Source organism: Suillus bovinus (assembly GCF_016758785.1).
Source record: "Suillus bovinus strain UH-Sbo-P2 chromosome Unknown EDB93scaffold_3, whole genome shotgun sequence".
NCBI classification, from domain to species: domain Eukaryota; kingdom Fungi; phylum Basidiomycota; class Agaricomycetes; order Boletales; family Suillaceae; genus Suillus; species Suillus bovinus.
Window position 1 is genome coordinate 877,757 of NW_024542059.1, and position 23,477 is coordinate 901,233.

Here is a 23,477-nt window from a genome sequence, read left to right on the forward strand (position 1 = left end):
GCGAAGAACCTCATTTCAAATTTCTTCTCTCTCCGTGTCGTACTGTGGGAGTCCGAGAGCCTTATAAGCCTACACCTTCATTCGTTCGCCATCTAGTCCTTCTTTTTATTCGCTCCTTGTACAGCAAGCCCCATAATGATTAGCAAGGACTCATTTAACAATGCATCTACGTCCGTAGAGGTAACGATACTATCGTCATAATTTTTTGAGACATGTCTGAAACATCACCTTGACAGCTGTCATGTATCCCAGAGGATACTACTGGTCTTGAGCGCATCATGCTTGCAGCTCAAGGGGACCTGCAGCGACTGATGAGGTATATCAATGACTTGGTCGTATTAATGGTTGCTAACGAATCTCTGTCTCTTTGTAGCACATTCTTTTCTCGGCCCATATTTATTGAGCTCGTATATGCCAATGGCTCACCGCGGCTGCAACCAGCCTCTCCCGAGCACCCCATAACCCAATCGCGACAAGTACATCTTATGTGTGCTTCGCGAATCGTCTGCACCGCTACATCAAAGGTTACCATCACCCACCCCGACTTCGAACGTCTATTTCTAGACGAGAAATTCCCCATTGGTCAGACATTCCGCAAGATGCATCGCACACCACAATTTTCTCTCATCGACGCCCAGACGCAGATCGTCGGTGGCAAGCGGGAACTCCGCAGAACGTATACGCTTTCGACGGAAGGTTTCCTATGTGAAATCCTCGAAGTGTTTCCCGACAGGGACATGTTCGTTCGCGGACAGGCATGGCTCACTGAGAGCAAGCTTGAGATTGAACAAAGCTGCACGGTGGAGAGCAAGCCTAGCGAACCCTGGTTGCCTGTCAGCAAGGGTAAAACTCTCCCCTGGGGCTTCGATTGCTCATATGGCTTGCAGCCTTCACCATTGGTATACTATCACGACATTTGGTTTGTTTCGCTATACTTGCTCTTGCTATACCTTATATAGACTACTACTCACATAACATTCCATGACGTGGATGCATAGATAATTTATGACGTTTCAATGTACAAGTATCACTTAGATAGATAGCCTTGGAAGCTTCACATTTGATTTTTTCCTGAAGTGGATTTGGGCGCTAGAAAATCTCAACTCCGCGACACATCGTATCATCTTCAACCTCACTCAATCAAGAAATTCTGTAAGTTTTCCAATTACGCTTATGAACCAATGTGATCGATGTATCGTGCGAGTGGTGCGTGGTGCAGGTCGAATGTTCGAGATTGAGGAAATGATACGTACTCGTTTAGACTTGTACCTTGCCATAGCCGTTGTGTCATCGGTTGCGAATAGTCATAGACAAACTTCGCTAAAGCGTAGGCAGCCTGGTGCCTATCTGTCTTGGCGGGCATAATGAATGACTGTGCGGTATTCTGGATTTCAGAGCCCGACGTGTGAAATAAGACAAAGAGGAGACAGAACTTACCAGTCGTGACAGAGACGGAGCCGATATGTGTCGATTGACTGCCAAGCCATATAGATGATCAGATACAAGGATACCAACTCCACTTGTTTGAACTTTGCTTTTGCCACTGAAACTTCATAATCCCTTTAAAACCCACAGGCACGTGCACCTTGTGAAAAGAAATCGTCCCAAGCATATTTGAAAGGGGGGTCGCTGACAGAAATGAGATTGCCGCCCAAAAAACAAGCAAGCACCACACGCGTCAATCTCTGCTCACAGCAAATTTCATTTTGGCAAGGGACGATACACACGGCCAGGAACGGAAGTGCGGAGCGAGATGGCGATGTCGACGGAACGGCATATTGTACGGAGATTTGGAGGACATCATCTGTTTAGCGGCCGTCGTATCATAGACGCCCTGGAGATACAAGAGGCAGTCTTGTGCCTCTTGTCTGACCATAGCAACGAGAAACTTTGTATTGTGTGAAGATAACATGTCTGAGAGCTCACTGATAGGTAGAACGGGGCTTCCCCGTGTCTTTGATAGACATCGGAGGGTAAGAAGTTTATGATGTTTTGTTAAAATATAGACACGAGGCAGTGGCAGGCAGAGCCACCATCTTTGATATCGGAACGGCGAGCTGCTAGCTGACTAGTGCGCATAGTGACTCGGGGTTCATGATAGAGACGTCGGCATTCAAAAAAACCGAGAAGATAACAAATTGACACCGCTCTCTTTGTATGAATTTCAAAGTTGCAGGACTATCGAATCAGTGATGACATTACTTTGAATTTCCAGGCATCTAAAGTTCTCCCAAATGCGGCGGCGACAATGAAGGCATGGCCAACGAATGTTATGTGCACTGCTGCGGTGTCGTGGTGCACGATTGTTATCTACCTTCCTCATCGCGTTGCTGCGGCTGACGAGGCCTCGTAGACAAGAAGCATACCGGGTCAATCCTTGAGTTGCTCCCGAGTCCCGAGTCTAGCAGTGCTGGACAACGTATGTTGGTATCCAGGCGAAATGCGACGCAAATGAGTGAAATCGTGGATTCCCTTATCAATACATCAGACGAGCACCGTGGGTGTTGCTACTGTGCCACAGGATAGTCATGGTCATGCTGAACCAACGTTCCCCGCCGACACTTTGTGATAGAGACCGATTGGCAAAAAGATGCACCTGTGTGCGATACTGAGCACGCGAATGATATGATGTTGGAATACTGCGACAGACCAAGCCAGGTGTCCAAACTTTCATAGAACGTGGACTCGTGGCAAGTCTGACGTATGTCTCATTTGAAAAGTGGGGAATTTTGACGTAGTTAAGTTAGACTGGTCGATCCCGTTGTCACAGAATGGTTTGCTCCTTTGGGTATCGTACTGAGGTTTTGAGCTGCCCAGCAACGACTGTGGGAATATGTTATGTCAGCTGAACATTGTCTTTTTGACAAATAGGGGGTGAGGTCGTTTTTTTGTTGTATCTGGTGATCATCCGTCGAGTTATACAGTCGCTTCTGAGGTACTAATATGAACAGGGAGGCGAGTTATGAATGCAGCACTGTGCAGTATTCTGGACCCAGTGACTTTGGCATGCTTCAGCACACCACTCGATGAATTTTTCTGTTTCAGGTACCACCAGCACGGCATTGGCAGAGGAGTTCAAACGGTTGAGTTTTCGCCTTCTTAATGCATTATATAAGTCTATTGAAAACAATTCCAGCGACTGACTATGCAATGAAGTTGTCTCACACATTCACATAATCCCCGATTTTTCATGTTTTCTAATCTCAAAAATACTGCGGAGGATGGTCCAGTCGTTGTACCGAACGCTAGTTGGTCACGGTGCAGCTGCGATGATTTGATTATCCATAGCGCGGAAGATCCTATCGATGTTTCGCTTGACATTACACAAGCCGAAGTCTCTTGCGAGTTCCAATGATTCGCGGAGCAGTTTGGATCTTCTTATTATCAACACAAGTTTGTCGGCCTTTTTCGCAAACTTTGTCATAATATCGTTGACCCCGTGTCCAAGCTCTCATGTAGTCAAACATTCGCACTGGTTTGCGTATCTGACGGTGCCCCACTTTTGAGTCCACGCTGCTTTCTCGAGAGGTTGTCCTCGCATCATTTTGTGGCCGTTGATCAAGGCAACTCGGTAATAGAAGGGAGGGAGCTCAAATGTGTTGCTCAGCACGTTGCGCCCGTCGTGTCCTTCCCATCACTCGAGGACGGCAAGACCACAGTCGAGAGTGCACTCGATGCACTCAACCATAATCAGTGACTTCATCTCCCCTGCTATAGAATGCTGAATCGAGCACAGCCATTCGAGTCTTCTTTCACCATGTGCGACGGCACATTGGTGATCAAGGACGTCATCTGGCAAAACCCGTAGTTTGCATTCTCATTGGCCTGCTACATTACCGTGAGCGACAAGAGTCCCAATGTGTACACAAGAAATAGTCATTGCTGAGAGAGTCGACGGCATACACTTGATTCCGGGCATCAAATGTAACGGAGACATGTGATGAAGACATCCTCCTTTGACATTGCTCAACTCCTGTCTTACCCACCTCTACCGACGGCATCTCCGACAGCTGCTGTTATCAACCAGATTGGTGAGAAGTATCAACTGAACGAGAAGTATTGGCTCGCTTTCCGGATTATCTGTGAGACCTTGCTCTCGGCGGCCTTGAAAAACTAAGCGGTCAAGACATCCGCTCATGCATTCGCAGTTTGTCGTCACCCACTATGCAGTTCCCGTTCCCGTCAAAAATACTGCAATGGTCTCGCTCACCTTGCCTGCCAACGTGCTCTACATCTAGCTTCTATTGATTCCCATACCTTGTGTTAGTGGTCAAGCAGCATGAACGACACGATCAGATACGCGAACCACGACGAACGTTTCACCCCCTGAGAGCTTGGACCACGGGATCAACGATATCATTAAAACGTTTGCGAATTTGAAGGACACCGACAGACCTGTGTCGATCTTGACACAATTACCGACCATGTCACAAAGATACGGGCTTCCATTATTGCAAAGTCTCTTCCCAAGGTGATAGGTGGATTTGCGTCATGCAGCTCGCAGGCTCGCCTGTACTAAGTAACATCTGGCTTGCGTATTATCCTTACACCCCCCACTTCCCATCGGCTGCACTGTGGTGCAAGTGTTGTTGCGCGAGCGGATCTCTCTGTCCCACCGACGTAAACTTGCATGGATAAGCAGTTGCAAGTTGTTTCAGCCAATCAAAATAATTTATGTGGCCCAAGGTAGGGCTCATACAAAATCGACCAACTGCGTTCCAGTGTGTCTAATGTGACTATGTAATGACTATGGTAGCATATGCACTAGCCAACGCCGGAACCGGTGTCACATAAGTGTACTATATTTGTACTACAACATCAAATCATAATTATAGTTCCTGTGAACAGCTGTGCCAGGTAGCCTTCTAAATGATCCACAGAAGTCGGGTTTTCTCCCTTCGCGAATCTCTTGAGCCTTTGTCTTTTCTGTAGTTTTATCACAACTTTGTATATTTTGTCACGTGCTGGTCGATATTTAATATTTGGCAATTGGGAGCCAATCAGAATAGTTCAGGATGTCATATTAATTGGCTGGCACTAACCCACGATGACATCAATTTTGAAGTTTCCTGTGCACCACTTGCGGCAGTGTCGACTATAGGGCAATGCTTCATTGGCTTGTAATCTCCCTTTTCTGAAACGTTTGACCCATTAAGCTTTAGTCGCATCTGGCCTTGAACGCGTGCACGAGAAAGCTATAGTACTACAACGGCAGCTACGCCCCGTTCCATCGTAACGTGAAAGAGGGTACTGATCGGCGACCAGTAACCTAATATTAGCAGATAATGGATTTGCCAGAATGCTTCACACACCCACTTCCCACGACAACAATGCAGCCGAATCTGGCAGTATACGCAAGTCGGTTGGGGATCAGTCACTGGCCGGGATCGAGTTGGAGGGTGCCCTAGATCCTGTGGTAAGCATGTCAAAGACTTTGGCGATAGGATAAAAAGCGAACCAATAACCGGGACTCCCGCTGAAAAGCCTGTAGCCTATAGGGCCTAGTTCGCGACAAGAAGTACCGATAAGAAGGCAGGGAAATGACGGACACCCCCCCGCCAACGAATGGCAGACATGTACGGGGCTCTGGGGCTGATTGCAAATTGCTGTTTTGCCAATCAATGACGAGCCGCTATTCAGTCGCTGTTATGGTATGAAGGGGCCCGGATCATGGTTGCAGTAAGATAGATCGGCGCTTAGCCCAACAAGTTTGGAGACTTTCGGTCTCTGCCGCCCCGAGCAGCAATGTTCGGGACATAACTCGGGCCTTACTTAAAGAGGCGATCAAGTCGTTCCTCAGCAATCTAAAATTCGACAAACGGCCAGGGTATTCCTGAGAATTCTGTGATATATCTGTGCCAGCTGATACTTGGAACGAATGTCCTGTAGTGCCGGCAGGTAAAGGTTATTGCCGAATGCGAGTTTATTTAGACGTTAAGATGCTAACACTGCCAGCGAATGGGAGAACATTATGGGGTACCTGTGTGGACCATGAGACAGTAGAAACGAAGAATGGGTTTCTGTCACATTAGGAACCTGGAAACCTAAGGATTGGTATGCTTTGAGTTAGTGTGTACTATCCATAGATGAGATTCGTTACGAGATTTGCTCACGAGTTACAGCTTCGGCGAATAGACGCACGGTGTATAAGGAGATCAGACGATTGATGCAATACAATACAAGAGATAAGATAAGAAAATAAGGGCCGGACACGGCACGCAAGGGAAGGGATACACCCTGGCCCGGATCATTGAGATAGGTGAAAATTGTTTTTGATTTTACAGACGCAGATGAACCGACGAGTCAACTGCGGACATCGCAGGAAAATATTCTCATCGAGTGAGACTGCGGTTTAGAGGTCAAGCGCTTGTTTCAGCCGTGTCCGCACAAGTTTGATGAAACCACGAATGGCGAGAAGTAGTCATTTGTGTTAAGAAGGCTTGAGAAGTAAGACGGATTACTGTGAATTACCGTACTTCAGTCGTGTTTCAGTGGTACTCACGGTTCTCCCGCGAAAGTAGTGACTTTGTGTGTTGCTGGCACGGATCATCAAGTGACCCCCCCAGGGGGGTTAACTCAGAGGGGGTCATCATATGGATCTCGATTCTCGATTCGTTGAGCAAAGTGCTGTGTCACACACTGTGTCATGTTTAACAAACCTGTTCAGAACAGAAGAAACCTGCAACTGCTTCAACGGTTCGGGCGGATCACGCCGTTTGAAGAGCGACACATTCAAAACCCACTAAGTATCCGGTGCGAAGCCTACGTTCTAACTCGGACTGACAAAAATATATAAAGGGCCTAATACCTGCCATCACTCACTACGGCTTCACATCCTTCTTCACCTTAGATATCCACAATGGCTACTCGCGCTCTTGTCTCTCAATACGTTCAGGATGTCAAGGAGCTCGACTCCTACCTGTATGTTAACCTCGTCCACATAAATATCTCTGGTACTCATTCCTATTGCAGCACAGGATCTCCCATAACCATCACTGGGTCTTCCTTGACTCTTGCTCAAATTGCTGCTATTGCGCTCTACCCACCTTCTTCTTGCAGTGATCCAGTTAAAATTCAACTTACTGATGATCAACTTGTCAAAGAAAAAGTATCTGCCTCTCGTGGTGTCATTCAAAGTAAGGTCGAAGCAGGCATTAGTGTTTATGGTGTCAGCACTGGTTTTGGCGGCAGCGCAGACACAAGGACAGATGACCCTATTGCACTCGGCGCTGCTCTCCTCCAGCACCAACATGCCGGCGTCATTCTCCCTACTTACGCACCGAGTTCCTCTACTGCTATCCCCACTTTATCTTCTTTGGATAGCAACGCCCTTCCTTCTCCCGCACCTCTCTCCGATCCCTTCACCAGCACTACGATGCCACCCCCTTGGACACGTGCTGCTCTCCTTATTCGCGCTAACAGTCTCATGCGCGGACACAGCGGTGTCCGCTGGGAACTTGCCGAGAAAATGGCAGAGCTCCTTAATAAAGGTGTTACCCCACTCGTTCCTATGAGAGGCAGCGTCAGTTCCAGTGGAGGTGAGTAATCTACTTATTGTTCTTTGCCTTGCTCAGGTCCTAATTCCCTTCCCACAGACCTATCCTCTCTTTCCTACATTGCTGGGACACTCATCGGAAACCCCGCTATCAGGGCTTGGGTTCCCTTGCCACGCCCCTCTTCAGCCATCTCCAGCACTTCCTCAACCCCATTGTCAACTGAAGCATCTTCGTCACAATCATCACCCGATTTGTCTCCCTTCTCTGCGTCTATCCCTCTCTCACCCTCAGTCGATACCTTTAAGATACCCACAGATACTCTCAACTATGGATCATACTCCCTCCTTCCTGCACCACAGGCCTTGCAGGTCGCTGGCATCACCCCCCTCCCGCTCTCAAGTAAGGAGCATTTGGGGATCCTTAATGGCACAGCATTTAGTGCGGCTGTAGGTGCGTTAGTTGTGAGAGGTGCACGGGGGATGAGCGTGTTAGGTGCTGTGAGTATTTTTATGTTTGAACTTCGTTTCTTGCGTCAGACTGACTTGTTTGCTATTATAGGTTCTAACGGCCATGTCCGTTGAAGCGATGCTTGGCGCAAGGGGCAGTTTTGATCCCTTCGTTAGTGAAGCAAGACCGCACATTGGGCAGGTGCGTTTTTTCGGATTTTTCACGCGGTTAATAGGGCTAATTGTTTTTTCTCTTTGTTGTTGTGGTGGCTCAATCCAGATTCATTCCGCGCGTCTCATGCACGCTCTGCTCGCCGGATCTTCCTTTGCAAATGAACATGAGGTAGAAGTCAAGATTGAGGATGATGATGGAGTGTTGAGGCAGGATCGGTAAGTTTTAATTTCAGTCCTCCGCCAAACTTAAACTCTAACCCCCCGCAGTTACTCTCTCCGTACAGCCCCCCAATGGCTCGGTCCTCAATTTGAGGATCTCGCAAATGCAGCACAAGTAGTCACAATTGAGGTCAACTCCAGTAGGTCACCGCAGCACTGTAGCCACATACCAACTCATCTTATCCTAACAGCCACCGATAACCCTCTCATCGAACCCCCTTCTGCGTCGAACAACCAGACCGGACAGATTCACCACGCAGGCAACTTCCAAGCGCTTGCGCTGACAAACGCGATGGACCACGTCCGTCTCAGCCTCGCCCACATCGGGAAGCTGATGTTTGTGCAGCTTACGGAGATAGTGAACCCAGCAATGAACCGGGGCTTGTTCCCCAATTTGGCAGGTGGAGAGGTTGGATTGGATTTCGCGTTCAAGGTGCGTGATTCTGGTCTGGTTGTGGACGATGGGATGGCTTATTGCAAGTATGTGAACAGGGTGTTGATATCGCAGCTGCGTCATATGTGGGCGAGTTAAATGTGCTTGGTGGAATGAACGTGGGCGTGGGCAATGTAAGCGCTGAGATGCACAATCAGAGCGTGAAGTATGTCCTTTCTTTTCTCGACTTCCTTAACTAAACTTGACAACCTACAGTTCACTCGCACTCATCTCAGCACGGTACACCCTCACTGCACTTGAAGTGTCCACTCTTCTTGCCGCCTCACAGCTCCTCGTGATATGCCAGGCGTTTGATCTTCGCGCACTCAACGAGGAGCTGCGCGAAGCGCTCCCAGGACTCCTCCGCTCATCTCTCCTTGATGCGTTCCCTTCGCTCACTGATACCACCACAAATGCCTCCATTGTAGTAGCTCTCATCCCAGCGCTGACAGAGGCACTCGAACACACGACAACGCTCGAGACAAAAGTACGAATGTACAAGGTTGCAAGCGCATGCGTGGTGCCGCTCGTGACGGCCCTCTCAACCTCTTCAGTGCATGGCGTAGAGTTGAGCGCACTCCCGGTGTTCATTGCATCCGTTGCCACAGGGCTAGTGAACAAGTTGACGGAATTGCGGTGCGCGTATTTGGGCGTACAGCCGTTCGCGGTGCGCGGTGCAAGCCCGAGTGCTGAGAAGACAGAGGTAGCATGGCGCGGGCCCGCCCCAGCCAGCAAGTACCTCGCGCCACGGACGCGTGCACTCTACGAATTTGTGAGGGTGACACTCGGCGTGCGAATGCACGGGGCTGGGAATCTAAGGGGGGATGTGTTTGGGATGCGGGAAGGCCTAGAGGGTGGGGATGGGACGATTGGGAATGGAGTTTCGGTCATTTGTGAGGCGATTAGGGATGGAAGGGTCGGACGGGTTGTGGTGGGGATGCTTGAGGGAATCGAGGGCTTGTGAAGAGCTTTCGCAGTCCTTTCTCCATGAAGGCTGGCCTCCACGTACTCACAGTCCGAGCAGATTCGGAGAGGTGGTCGATGCCTATAGTATCGTCATCCTCCTACATTTATTTGTTCTACATTCATGAGACCTTATTCATCATGGACATCCCTTATTCCCTTGCATATATACTAGCCTTCACACATTTCTCTTCTACACCTTCAAAGATTCCCTATCTAAATCATGTATAACAGGCCTCTTGAATAGAATTAGGATACTCCATGTCTAATAGCGTTTGTTGACGTGTTAATGACACTGAATTCTTGAACTTCATTCTTGGTATTGAGCAGGGGCAGAAAAAGTGCTACAGGTATGGCATGACACTAATCAGGACCGCAAGCGCCTGCCTTCGACATTTTGTGAAACACCGTGACGGCCGCGGAACGTTTAGCAAGACTTGCCCACCACATCCTCCTCCGTCGCGATTTGCATAATATTTCGATCGAGTTGCTGCAACGAGGCTTTCTGCATCTTCTGAAAAGCATGAGATTCGGGGGTGGATCGAGAGTCGATCGATCTGATCTCTGAAGTGGTCCTGCTACTTCCTGCACGATGGGCTATGCTGTCCGAATGTCCCAGGCTCCTAGGGTGACCGTCTGACCAGGACGGCTACAATATGTGCCACTCCGTCTAACTTTCACCCGAGATGTGGCTACATTCAAGATCAAAGCACCCGTCCTTATGCGTCTGGGGCGGCGCTATCTGGGCTGGGATAGGCCTGATTCATTGTACGAGATTGGCTGACGACAAATTGCAAATTTAACTGATAAATTTCTAGAGCGCCGCGAAATTCAGGTATGTGACCCCCCCTACCCCACGGGGACCTGCTCAAAGTATTCAGTCCTTTCCGTAAACACGCTAAACTCCCAACATGCAGTGTAAGTTATGGTTCTGATCTAGCGGTCCCGGAGAATGGAAACGAATTCGCCTCTTTTCTGAGCAGCCGAAAATTGGCTATCTAATCCGAGTCTAGCTCTAGCGCTTTCCTGGCCAACCCCATCACGAGAGGCCGCGTTTCCTCATAGAGAAAAAGGTTCGTCACATCATTTCTGCGGCGATAACTTGAACTATGTGTATCGTTACATGAAGCGTGGTCATAGCGCACATGCGCCGGCTATTGGTCTCTCGGACGGATCTCAGAGCTGGTGTCTATTGGCGGTCTATTCAACAGCTGCGTTTATTATTAACTTTTGTTCTAGCCCAACGGCGACAACGTGTTTGACATGACCCTGATATCGAGGTCTCAAAATGAGGTGACAAAAAAAGAAAAGGTTGGCTGTAGCACGTCATGCTGATCCTACTAGTACTCACACTCTATATCCTTCGAACCGTTCATGCAGAAAGCTATTTTCCCGTGGGACGCCGTAACATGCAGGCCGCGGCGTATGCTACTTAATGATCTACAAAGTTAAACTGTCGGACGGATCTCACCCGTCACCCATTTCCTATGAGAGTTCCATTCAAAACTGATAATATTTGACATCAAAGCGAACATATCTCAGGGTTTTTTTCGGCTCTCACAGATGGTAATAAGTGATATCGTCGAGCCTGAGGCCTGACCCACGATGAGTCGGAGTATTGATCGGTGCGAGAACCCTTTATCGTTGTTCCGTATTATCCTCGAGCTGTCTATAATCAATTTATTGCACCATATACGTGGATGCATTCTGCATTCTGTTCTTGTTACTGATCGGCGGCGTGACAGCCGAAACCGTTTTGTCCTTACATACATATACGTGAACGCATTCTGCATTCTGTTCTGATCGATGCGGTCAGTGTTATCGCGTGTTACATCATGATACGGGACCACTACAGTGGCGCGGCTTTTGACCGATGAAATCCATCGAAGTTCCGTTACCGTACTCCACTCTCGTGATCGATTCTCATGCGTGTTTTCGAATGAAGAAGCCGCCCCCTCCATATCTCGGGGTTATGAAAGGTGACTTGGCATGATCAAATCATATTGCGTCTTCTAGACCTTCTTCTCCAGAACGAGTTGAACGACACTGCGGGAATCCCAGGTGACGCTTGCAATAAATCATTTTACGGGCGGAACTAGAGACCAAGCCAGGAGTGTGTGTAGGTGCCAGCATGATATGGGATCAAGCTCACTGTCACTAACGTTGGCTGTAGTCATCGTGCGTTGACATCTTATGTCATAGTAGGCATGTTCGTGACTGGATCGACGACATCCCAGTCTCAATGTGTCTCGTGTTAACTCATATTCGTCGATATATCGACCTTCCTTGAGAATTAAGTCATAAAGACCCAGTTTGCGAGGAATCGGTGTTTGGAACCAAGAATTCTAGTCACAATGGATTATCATAGACAGCGTCGAATATGAGGATACTTAACATTACCTTCGATACATATACAATTGACAAAACAATTCATCAATTTTGGAGTTGCATGTCTGGACAGCGGGTGTCAGTGTAGATCAGTGGGGTCGTATGGTCTCTTGATGTTGACGTGAGCAACTGCCAGTGGGGAGTCGCATGAAATAAAGAATCTTCATGAGTATCAACGGACCAAGATCTGACGCGTGCCAATTGTATTGACTCTTGATATATCCGTCTGTTCAAGGCAAATGTTCAAATGTCATCTCATTTCATAGTTTTTTTACCCACCGTAATACAATTGACGTTGAGAAATCACGACCGCCAGCAGCAAAGGTTATCTATCTCCTTTGGAATGAATTGAAGCACAGTCGCACGGCCGCGTTGACTCAGATCTATAATGTGGACGACAGCATGATTTCGAATCCGAGTGGATATTCATGGAGAATTGAATCAGACTCGAACTTTTCAGTCAACCACATGTGGTTCGGACAGTCACACAATGTCACATCCGCATCAGCGCACAGGCCTGTGGACTGCAAAGCTGAACTTTCGGACCCCACAGAAATATACTTTATTGGTTTCCCCGCAGGATATAGGATTTATCGCAAACCCATCCCGCCAGCTCAATACCGCGCAAATTTTGGGGTGCTGTGGTCAAAGTACACTTCGTATTTTTTCACCATCACATCAGATGGTCTAAGCGTCGCATTTTCAAGGACCTTCTTCGCAAGAGGATTATATTACGACCACCTTCCAACATGCCTTCCAGTCTGCTGAATCCTCAGCTGGCGTCTCTGTTATCGCTCTCGCCTGGACCAATAGTCTTCACCCGTTGAACACCTCGTACTGGGCCTTCATTAGATATGCCTTTCACTGGCAGAAGCAAAGAAATGAGTTCATGCATCTTCCGCGACTGGTAATACTATTTTCGAACCGAAGCTGTGCAAAGCTTGTCTGAATGTGCTGTATCATAACCGCCTTCCTGCCCTCTTTTCTTCGCTCTCCAACATCTCACCTATCCTCTAGTCTCCCCTAGCCAATCCAGTGTTTCAGCAAGGTCATTGCAATTTGTTCGAAGCGCCCTGAAGACCAAGGACACACACAACACAACTTGGCAACTGCTGACATATCTAATCCCGTTCCTGCACCAATGATTTTTTTCGAATTCTTCGCCAATGCATCCCGTTTCTGCAAGCAGTAAACCAGATCGCGAAGAACTCCCCACCGGCTTTTCTTCCACACTGTACCCTTGGCAAATTGGGGTGCATCCCCTACCTGCGAAGCTCGCGATATCGTTCAGGGAGCTTTGTCCTTGGTACAGCCTTTTACGGGTTTGATCCCACTTGCCAATACTCCAATGAACGCGGCTATTTTCGGATTATTAGGCATCCTTCAAGTTATAAATGTGAGCGCTTATTGAATTATGGGAATGTTTTTAGATTTCAAGGGTCATCACAGAGATGCGATCAGAACAAGGCTGCCTTTGACCTGATATCACGACTCCATTGACTATACTCCCATTTGTGCAACGCCCCACCTGTACTGGATCTTCTTGAACATTCTTGGAGACCTCTTAGTCAGGTGAACCCCTCTTAATTGTGCGCTTGGATTTATTCGACACTGAGCGGCACTCAGGAAGCTGCAAGCCCGCCTGAAAAAGTTGCAAAAACGTCGTCTCGCATGCACATCTGTCAAACAAGCTATCGCCGGATGCTCAATTGACATCCATTATCTAATATGGAGTTGTGTCGTCCCAGATGCAAAGTCAACGTGAAACACGTGAACTGCTTATAATTTCACGGAGACGAGAGGAGGGTTCTCAGAATATCGCACAGTCCTTCGCAGCGCTAGCCGCATCGCATTTACCCGGAAGCGTCGCGCCTGGCTGCATGACATTGGTAGACGCAACAGGTCGCAACCAAAAAATATCAATGGACTGGTGCACCTCATATCAGGTCCGCTCGCTGGCTTAAAAATCCTTGTGGAAGCTTACTCGTCAGACGGTCTTCAGCAACTCAATCATATGCTCCGAGTTTTGTTTGAACGCGATGCGATTGAAGCCCAAATTCAAAGACGGTATATAGAGGAAGGAAAGTACGACTTGTGCATTGACGGGGGCACGTAAGCAAACCCGCCAAGGATGGTCAAGCATTGAGCCATGAGAAGTCGAGAATGCCAACGACGCTTCTAGATCACTCGTGGCTTTAGGAAGAGGAGCGCACAATCCTCTAACAGTGACTCCAACTGCATGACTGGCGCAGAAACGCACCTTATTCGCAACATTCATGTCCAGCAAATTGTATGTCATTCTGGAACTTTGCTAGAAATCTTCAGCTGTGATCATGATGTACCTCCCGCTCTCAGGAAGTGAGTGATCTCGTCGTTCGAGCTTCTTAGCCGATGCTGACCGTGCCACAGCTGTGTCCCGCTCTCAGCATGTGCGCGATCTTGTCTTTCGAGCTTCTTAGCCGACGCCGATCGTGCCATGACCATGTCCCACTCTCAGAGAGTGCGTGATCTCGTGTTCAGAGCTTCTTAGCTGACGCTGACCATACCACGGCCATGTCCCACTTTCAGTCTATGCGTAACCTCGTGTTTCGAGCTTCTTGGCCGATATTGACCGTGTCATGGCCATGTCCCACTCTCAGAGTGCGTGATCTTGTGTTTAGAGCTTCTTAGCTGACGCTGACCATGCCATGGCCATGTCCTGCTTTCAGTCTGTGCGTAATAGATGTTTCGAGCTTCTTGGCCGATATTGACCGTGCCACGGCTATGTCCCCTTTCTGAGTCAGTTTGTGTGTGATCTTGTGTATCGAGCTTCTTAGCCGACGCTGACCGTGATACGGCCATGTCCCGCTCTCTCAGGGTGTGATCTCGTCTGCCCAACTTGTTGCCACTTCTTGACCCAAATACGAACAGGATAAGTTTTTACGCTGTATTCTTGAGGCCCCGGCGATGTACCCCGACTGGCGCCCTCGCATGGTATGTGATCTTTCTTTGGGGATAAAAATGAATGGTAACTTTTGAGTTGCACTATTAGGTAGTGCGTGCCTCCGCATTAAAGAAATTCAGAGCATGTCTTTGTACTGATTCCATGTAGCATGCACCAGCATTGACAGCAGACTCTGGACGTGGACACTGGACAGACATGGATTCCGAAATTGCTTATATATATTATGTTAGATACTGCCAGGCTGTGAATATTCAAATCGCAAAGTTGGCAGAGTTTTTCTTGATCATGACTCCAGCTCGTCACTGGAAAGTTTTGTTGTAATACTAACATACCGCTGATGTACAATTAGTGATCTACATGCCTCGAAAATATGTCGATTAGCCTTTTCTAGGTTCAATAGCTCGTTATTCCCGCACCACGGTTACATGATGGCAAGCTCAACTTCCTCTCCAAAGAAGCCCGCAGTAGTCATCGTCGGAGCGGGTGCTTTTGGTCTGTCCACTGCTTACCACTTGCTCGAACGTGGCTACACCGGTGTGACAGTACTCGATCGTGCTGAACATCTGCCCGCGGTCGATGCAGCAAGCACTGACATAAATAAAGGTGTTTGTTGTTTCCAGTACCCCTCTGCGATGTCGGATAGCTTACCTCCAGTATCAAGTGGTCCGTTCTTGTTACGGCGATCCAGAATACACGCGACTTGCGCGCCAGGCGATTGAAGAATGGCGCAATGATATGTGGCAAAACTGCTACCATGAGTCTGTGTCTTATTTTTTTTTCTCTCTGAGAGTGGATAGTGACCATAGTATCAAATGCTGTAGGTGTGGTGTCCTCAACTTGGGCAATGCGTACACTGAGCAGTGCATCATCAACGATCTTGAGTACGGCGCCAAGATCGAGCGCTTATGTAGTAATGCATCCATCAGAGCACAGTTTCCTTCGGACCTTCGCAATTCTGGTAGAATAGGGACGTTCACATCGTTGGACGTCTCTTCTACAAGCTACATCAATCATGATGGTGGTTGGGCAGAGGCTGAACGTGCAGTCGGTCTCCTCATGGAACATGTGAAGAAACTTGGTGCCAACGTCCTGCCTGGCAAGACAGTTCAAGAATTGGTCAAAGACGAACGTGGACAAACAAAAGGCGTGCGGTGTACTGACGACTCTAAATACGAGGCCGATGTAGTGGTCCTTGCTCTTGGTTCATGGACCGCGAGTACATTCCCGTCGTTAAACCTGACGGGAAAGTGTCTTGCTACAGGGTAAGTATTAGGCAATGTTTCCGGTGCTTGGCTCAATCTCATGCAATACTTATTTGATGGGCACGGACACTGTTTCCCGACAAAAAGTCAAAGTATAGCGACGATTCAACTAACGCCGGAGGAGGCAGATGAATATCGCAAGACACCTGTTGTACTTGATTTCAGGACCGGTTTCTATGTTTTCCCAGTGAGTCATCGTCTTCTCGAGTTTCCTTTACTCTCCTTTATGTGGTCAAATTTTTCAAACTTCATGATATCACATTTGTTACGCATGCAATTTGACAAATGTGTTTGATACGTTTGTGTCTGTTGCCTTGAACGTCCGGGAACACACGTACGCAAAATTCCTTATCACTTAGCTCCGTATGTTCTCAATGACATGGCAATGTTTTCTGTCGTGTCTACACCCATGAATCTCAATTAGGCCCAGTGATTATCGATCACCACGCCATTGGCATTCAGTTGAAAGCTTTGAATGATGCTCTCTAGCAATCTGACACGACGTCACTGCATGTATGTACAGTACGTACCCATTTTCTAGTCCATCCCCCGATTTAGTGTTTCAGTTTCAGTTTCTATCATCTGTCCTTTCTAGTCCTTCCTTCCGAGTTGACTTGTCTCGTCAATTTTAATCATAGTAAATGTAACTGACATCGACTGAACCTGTCTATAGCCAACAGATCGTGACGTAGTCAAATTTGCAATCCACGCTGCTGGACACACCTTTGCAGTCCCCGGATCTACCAGATCGACTCCGAGGACGATCGTCTCTGACCCAGACAACGGCCTGTGTATACCACGGTCGGCCTTAAAGGAGCTAAGGACTCAGCTGCGAGGTGTATACCCTGCACTTGCGGAGAAACCCTTCAGTGGGACAAGGCTGTGTTGGTGAGTTTTGCGTTCTCCTGCGGTCCGTGAAAAGTTCCGTGTTTTCGTCACGTCGGATGTGAGATGGCGAAAAATTTCATCGTATTCTTGATAGGGACAAATGTTGGATTGGAGTTGGTTTTCTCTTTGTGATTGGGTTCAAGGGTACCATGGGTTGGTAAAGATTGGTCACATGAGGATAGTCGGAAGATAGCGCCGTGTGCGTGGTGAGTTGAAGGCATGCGCTTCTGTTCTACTATTACCATGCCTCAACCATCATCATTTGTCTAAACCCATGTGATGCTTTGGGTGTAGTGCTAATCAATCTGAGCAGGTATACCGATTCGCCAGATGGCGATTGGGTCATCGGACGCTATCCCGGCGATTCGGGACTGGTGCTGGCAACCAGCGGAAGTGGACATGCGTTCAAGGTAGATTCGCTTTGTGGAACTGAGAACGAGAACTGATGTCACCCTCAACAGTTCCTCCCTACCTTGGGGAAGCTTGTGGCCGACGTTATAGAAGATAAGCTAGACCCCAAACTTGCAGCACGGTTTGCTGTCGACCGACAGGTGAAACCTCCCAACCGCGAGCGAATGTCAATTGTTTCTCAGGAGCTCAACATCGATGAATTATGCGGGCCGGAGGATTTGATATAAACGCTATGATCTTGTATATATGGCGCTATTTGAAAACCTGTATGCAGAGAATTTGTACATTCGATATCAGGAGAACAACGGAGAACTTGGATCCATACTTCCATCTGTACATGTTACTAAATTACATAATGCCAATCTTGGATTTCATGTGTTCATGCCCGCCAGCCAACGAACTCTTGCCATGATCGCACCTCCGGTGGTATGTTACCCTCGGTATACTTCGTCAACCCACCCTGGGCTATCTTTTTTCCAAGTGCTTCCACCCACAGCTGCGCGCAACGGGCATTGTTTAGCAACGGCAATCCAAAGTCCACAGCATTCCTCCTTGCAACATAGTCCTCATCAGCGAAGCCAGTGCCGCGTGCCTTTGCGAGATTTATGACACACTGGATCTCATACTCGTCGAATACCTCACGCAGCTTGCGCTTGTCGGTCTTTGGGAAAAAGATGCGCTTCGCGGTGACATAGGGCAAGTTGTTGAGATACGCTTCTACCTCGGGCGAGGAACAGTAGAGCTTGAAACCGAGATTAAGAAGCTCTTTGGCAATGGTGGCCATTTCAGGCTTAGTAATATCTCCACCGATAAGAACGCCAGAGTTGAGGCGGGGAACTTTGAAGCCTGTCGTACTGAGCAACGAAGCCCAATATGCCTCATGGATGTCTGTGCCGAAACTGGCAACTTCACCAGTACTGGCCATTTCTACACCAATAATCAACAAAACGAAACCTGAAGACCGACTGGATGCAACCAATACTCACCCACACCAAGGAAGGGATCTGCGCCTCCCAGCCGAGTCCAGGAGAACTGAGCAACCTTGATCGAGGTATAATTACGTTTCTGCTTCATGAGATCAACAGGCTCTGGGACTTCATGGTCCATAATAGCTGCTGCTGCGGTCTCGATGAAATTATGACCAAGGACCTTCGACACGAAGGGGAATGACCGCGATGCCCGCAGGTTGCACTCAATCACTTTGAGCTGAGGCTCGTCATTGGGCCCATTCGCAGGCTTCTTGATAACCTGCATGTTGTAGGGACCGGAAATCTCAAATGCAGCAGCAACCTTCTCCGCGATAGTCTTCAAGCGTGCCATGTCTGTCTCTGTCAGCGAGAACGGGGGAAGGACAAGGGTGGCATCGCCCGAGTGTACACCAGCATTTTCAACGTGCTCAGAGACAGCGTGAACGAGAAGCTTGCCCTTGTGTGCCACGGCGTCCACATCGATCTCTTGCGCATTATCGATGAACTTCGTAATGACGACAGGGTGCAGGGGAGAAACAGAAGCAGCAGCGGAAAGATTATACTCCAGGGAAGACTCTTCGTAGACAACGTTCATAGCAGCACCGGACAGAACGTACGACGGGCGAATGAGAACTGGGTAGCTAAACAGAGGGATCAGCCAGTGGGCTTGGTCAACAACTAAACCGATGCATACCCAACTTTCTGAGCGAAGGCTTTCGCGGCTCCCAGGCTCGTGACCTCACACCACTCGGGTTGATCAACACCGATGCTATCCAAGACAGAGGAGAACTTGTGGCGGTCCTCGGCAGTATCAATCTTTTCTGGATCAGTGCCAAGCACCGTGACGCCATCTTGTTTGAGACGAAGCGCGATGTTCTGGGGAAGTTGACCTAGCTCATGACATTAGTCTCTTGCTCGGAATGCTTATCAGTCATTCTCGACTCACCACCGACACTGACGATGACACCCTGAGACTGCTCAAGTTCGTAGATGTCCATGACACGCTCGTAGCCAAGCTCTTCAAAATAAAGCCTATCAGCCTCATCGAAGTCTGTCGATACCGTTTCGGGGTTGTAGTTGATCATGATCGTGCGCTTGCCCATACCCCTCAGTTTCCGTGCGCACGTGACTGCACACCAGTCGAATTCAACTGAGCTGCCGATGCGATATACGCCGCTTCCTAGAACCATGGTACCATGCTCATCGAACTCAACGTCGTGCTCAGAGGCATTGTACGTCGTGTAGAGGTAGTTCGTGTGCGCTGGGTATTCAGCAGCCAGAGTATCGATACGTTTGACGAAGGGAGTGATGCCAAGGGACTTGCGGTGAGCGCGGACGATGTTTTCTGTCGAGCCGACGAGGTCAGCAATCTGACCATCGGAGAAGCCCATGCGTTTGGCTTGCTTCATGAGTTCGTAGTCGATGTCTTCGATGGAGCTAACTGTCTTGATAGCCCTGCTGGTCTGAACGATGTTGTCTATTTTGTAGAGATACCACTAGAGATAGTGAATATAGTGACGCTCGATCGTGAACGAACGTCTTACCTTGTCGATCTTGGTCAAGTCATGCAGCTGATCAACACTGTAGTTCTTGTTGTACATCGCATAAGCAATAGCAAAGAGTCGCATATCCGTGGGTTTCGACAAAGCACAGTCAAGGTCCTCGGGCTGAATATATGCCTCAAAGCCTTTCCACCGCGGGTCGACCTGGCGAATAGCCTTTTGGAGACTTTCTTCAAATGTGCGACCAATGGCCATGACCTCCCCAACACTCTTCATTGAGGACCCAACCTCGCGGTTGACCTGCGATGAAAATTTTGCGAGATCCCACTTGGGTATCTTAGTGACGATGTAATCCAGAGAAGGCTCGAAGCAAGCTGTAGTTGTCTTGGTCACCGCATTGGGTAATTCTGGAAGGGTATGTCCTAGGGCGATTTTAGCAGCAGTGTAGGCAAGCGGATAACCAGTAGCTTTAGACGCAAGGGCACTTGAGCGACTTAGACTGAAAAATGTCGTGTAAGGTATAGAAAATATGAAAAGAACCATGGACGTACCGGGCATTAACCTCAATGACACAGTATTCCTTGGACGTGGGGTTAAGTGCATACTGAATGTTACACTCGCCGACAACACCGAGATGTCTGATGACCTTGATAGCAGCGCTGCGAAGCATGTGGTATTCGTCGTCCGGGAGAGTTTGAGACGGCGCAACAACGATGGAGTCACCAGTATGTGTACCGAGAGGATCAAAGTTCTCCATATTGCAGCAGATGATTGTGTTCTAAAAGCAGACGCGCTCAACTTCATGACGCACAACAAAGCGGGAAAACCTACATCAGCGCCATCACGAACAACTTCGTATTCGAGTTCCTTCCATCCTTTCATACTCCGCTCGATCAGAACCTGAGGGGACAGACTTAAACTCTTTGCAGAGAGATCACGAAGTTCATCGGGGTTGTTCGCGAAACCAGAACCGAGACCACCAAGAGTGAATGCAGACCGAAGGATGACAGGATAACCGATTTGCGCTGCTGCATCCAAAGCATCATTGACGGTTGATACAGCTGTAGACTGTGCGACTGGAATGTCAATTTCTGAAGAAAAAAAGAGTTGTGTCAGATGATATGAGCCATAAAAAATAGGCTAGATGTAACCTTTGAGAGCTTGTACGAAAAGTTCGCGATCTTCAGAAACTTCAAGAGTGCGGATCGGAGTTCCCAGGACCTTGATATCCAGGCGCTCGAGGAGACCCATTTTGTCCAGCTCAATTCCCACATTAAGGGCACTTTGACCTCCGAAGGTCAGAAGGATACCATCTGGACGTTCTTTCTCCAATACATATCCAACATAGTCCGCGGTGATAGGAAGGAAGTAGACTTCGGATGCCAATTCATGAGACGTCTGCCAGGTTGCGATGTTAGGGTTGATGAGAACGGCATCGACACCCTCTTCGCGCAAAGCTTTCAGTGCCTGCGAGCCCGAGTAGTCAAACTCGCCGGCTTGACCGATGCTGAGGCCACCGCTGCCGACGATGACGACTTTTTTGACATCTGGACGAGGAAGCTTGGGAAGAACCTTGGCAGAAATTCTGCGAGCAATCTCTGATGGCGAGTTAAGGACATGTTCGCCATCCTTGGGAACATATGAGCCGACTGCTGGCGCAGCTACTGCTCGCAAGGCATTTGTGGGAAAGAAAAGGGCGCGCTGTGGAGTGGAGTGAAAAGAGCGAGCTCCAATGTATTTACAACTAAAAAATTGACGGAGAAGAGATGACCTCATTGGAAGGGCCATCCTTTTCTATACAGCCTTAGCTAGGCAGGTCTTCAAGCTTTCAAGCTTCAAGGAGGGAAAAAACGAGGTCACTAAGATAGCTATAATGATGGAGCACAAATTTCAATAAGAGTCGGTAATCATATATTGAAGACGTACTCGTCGCGTGTGTTCTGAGTGAAAATCATACACGCTCTCGCGGCTCAACAGGGAATTCGAATCCACACTTGGCGGCGATGTGCAATTGATGATGACAGCTGAACAAGAAGCTGAAGACGGATTTTTCCTTTTTTTTCAGCCTTTTGATGAAGCGCGTACAACGTGACCTCACATGACTCATGAGAAGCTCCTTAAAGGGGTAAAATTTGCATCACATGAATGATGGGTTCAACTCAGCACTTAGGCTGCGGCTAAGCTGGATCATCTTCGTATTCAACGAACTTCAAGTTTAGAATGTGAGTGACGTGAGACCAATAAAATTCAACTCTGGCTGCACTTGCGGGTCATCACTGAATTTTACACCGGGCCAGCTGATTGGTGTAAGTAGTAGCATACAGAACAACACGTGTATTACCGGTAGTGTCTCAACAAATAATCGAGAAAGTGGAGAAATACAATGCTCCGCGCGAGAATTCCCCGAATTCAATAGCGTTTCAGAAGAACGTGCTGGCAGGTCTGCGAGCTTTGAGCATTTGAAAAACAAAATACCCCATGGAATCGTGTTACCGCACGTGCATTAGTATCTCCGTGCTGATTAGCATCGTCAGAGTAGAGCATTGAAAATGGTAGATACATCGGCGATGAGACGAATCATAGGTTCCGACTAGCAAATTGGGCATTGTGCCTGTCTGCTGTTCTGGTAGCAAACGTGCCTCGCAGGAGGAATGACACCATAGGATGCTTAGCGTATAGGAATTTAGTCAAGCCCACAATCGTGGCTGTGACTTGTATGAATGGCAAGCTGGGCAAAAAACTGCCATTCGCATTCGGCGCAGAACCAATGTCTATTTTGTGTTATGTTCGCTGTTCGCCTGTGGAAGACTAGTTCGTTTGAGGAGATCGTGGAAATCTGGGCACTGCCTGAGCTCGTCTTAAAGAGTGCAAGGACTTCTGAATCAATGGAAGGCTATTGAAAGAAGCTCAGCAAATCGTGAGTCACAACCTTAGAGAGCCTCGTTCTGTCCTTGAGGTTGCTTTGCTAGCCTTCTGGCGCATAACGGCGTCCAAATCTGGGAGACACAACCGACGCTAGTCCCTTATCTTGGTGACAGCGGCAATTAGTTCAAGGCGCCTTCCTCCCGATGTCGGAGTAGCCTTCTTGATATTCACAGAAGGAACTAAATTCGTAGATCGATGGGAAAGACCATCGCAGATGGATCACAGAGCTATCACACATTGGTGCGCAAAGCTCTACACTCGACCCTGCGTCACTCGCAACCTCCAGGTTTACATTCATTACCGCCGAAGGGTCCCTTGGTTTTGCATGGTGTTTTCTGAATGGTTTAACCACATCAAGGAGCACGCGATAATCTGTTTCTCTCTTACCTATAGATCAATAAAACGATGAAGTTTGAACACGTCAAGGCCCCAGTCAGCTGAATCCGTTGCTTGAACAC

The 23,477-nt window shown here is 48.3% G+C and overlaps 5 protein-coding genes across 5 annotated transcripts; 4 read left to right on the top strand and 1 right to left on the bottom strand.

The window, feature by feature from the left end:
• Positions 1-135: 135 nt before the first annotated feature.
• Positions 136-959, top strand: EDB93DRAFT_1075951 (uncharacterized protein; the record flags this gene model as incomplete). The annotated part of the gene is made up of 3 exons (XM_041445193.1): positions 136-180; positions 237-316; positions 374-959. 3 exons carry the CDS (start codon positions 136-138, stop codon positions 957-959), a joined length of 711 nt encoding a protein of 236 aa, XP_041312869.1.
• A 1,943-nt stretch (positions 960-2,902) lies between these two features.
• Positions 2,903-3,827, top strand: EDB93DRAFT_1118286 (uncharacterized protein). Its single transcript, XM_041448410.1, has 3 exons — positions 2,903-3,082; positions 3,137-3,393; positions 3,449-3,827. Exons 2-3 carry the CDS (start codon positions 3,352-3,354, stop codon positions 3,695-3,697), a joined length of 291 nt encoding a protein of 96 aa, XP_041312870.1. The 5' UTR covers positions 2,903-3,082; positions 3,137-3,351; the 3' UTR covers positions 3,698-3,827.
• Positions 3,828-6,631: 2,804 nt separating this feature from the next.
• EDB93DRAFT_1118289 (phenylalanine ammonia-lyase) lies at positions 6,632-10,044 on the top strand. Its single transcript, XM_041448411.1, has 9 exons — positions 6,632-6,921; positions 6,973-7,538; positions 7,596-7,993; positions 8,055-8,144; positions 8,223-8,332; positions 8,384-8,475; positions 8,527-8,768; positions 8,828-8,934; positions 8,985-10,044. The coding sequence occupies exons 1-9, from the start codon at positions 6,860-6,862 to the stop codon at positions 9,730-9,732; spliced, it is 2,415 nt and encodes an 804-aa protein (XP_041312871.1). The 5' UTR covers positions 6,632-6,859; the 3' UTR covers positions 9,733-10,044.
• A 5,447-nt stretch (positions 10,045-15,491) lies between these two features.
• Positions 15,492-17,851, top strand: EDB93DRAFT_1075892 (FAD dependent oxidoreductase; the record flags this gene model as incomplete). The annotated part of the gene is made up of 7 exons (XM_041445189.1): positions 15,492-15,666; positions 15,725-15,827; positions 15,885-16,325; positions 16,413-16,512; positions 16,999-17,213; positions 17,527-17,623; positions 17,675-17,851. 7 exons carry the CDS (start codon positions 15,492-15,494, stop codon positions 17,849-17,851), a joined length of 1,308 nt encoding a protein of 435 aa, XP_041312872.1.
• Positions 17,852-18,003: 152 nt separating this feature from the next.
• EDB93DRAFT_1325181 (carbamoyl-phosphate synthase) lies at positions 18,004-22,124 on the bottom strand (the record flags this gene model as incomplete). The annotated part of the gene is made up of 9 exons (XM_041455029.1): positions 22,021-22,124; positions 21,246-21,962; positions 20,926-21,185; positions 20,646-20,872; positions 20,137-20,593; positions 19,539-20,088; positions 19,287-19,482; positions 18,611-19,233; positions 18,004-18,551 (listed from the first exon to the last, which is right to left on the bottom strand). The coding sequence occupies exons 2-9, from the start codon at positions 21,880-21,882 to the stop codon at positions 18,004-18,006; spliced, it is 3,498 nt and encodes a 1,165-aa protein (XP_041312873.1). The 5' UTR covers positions 21,883-21,962; positions 22,021-22,124.
• Positions 22,125-23,477: the final 1,353 nt, after the last annotated feature.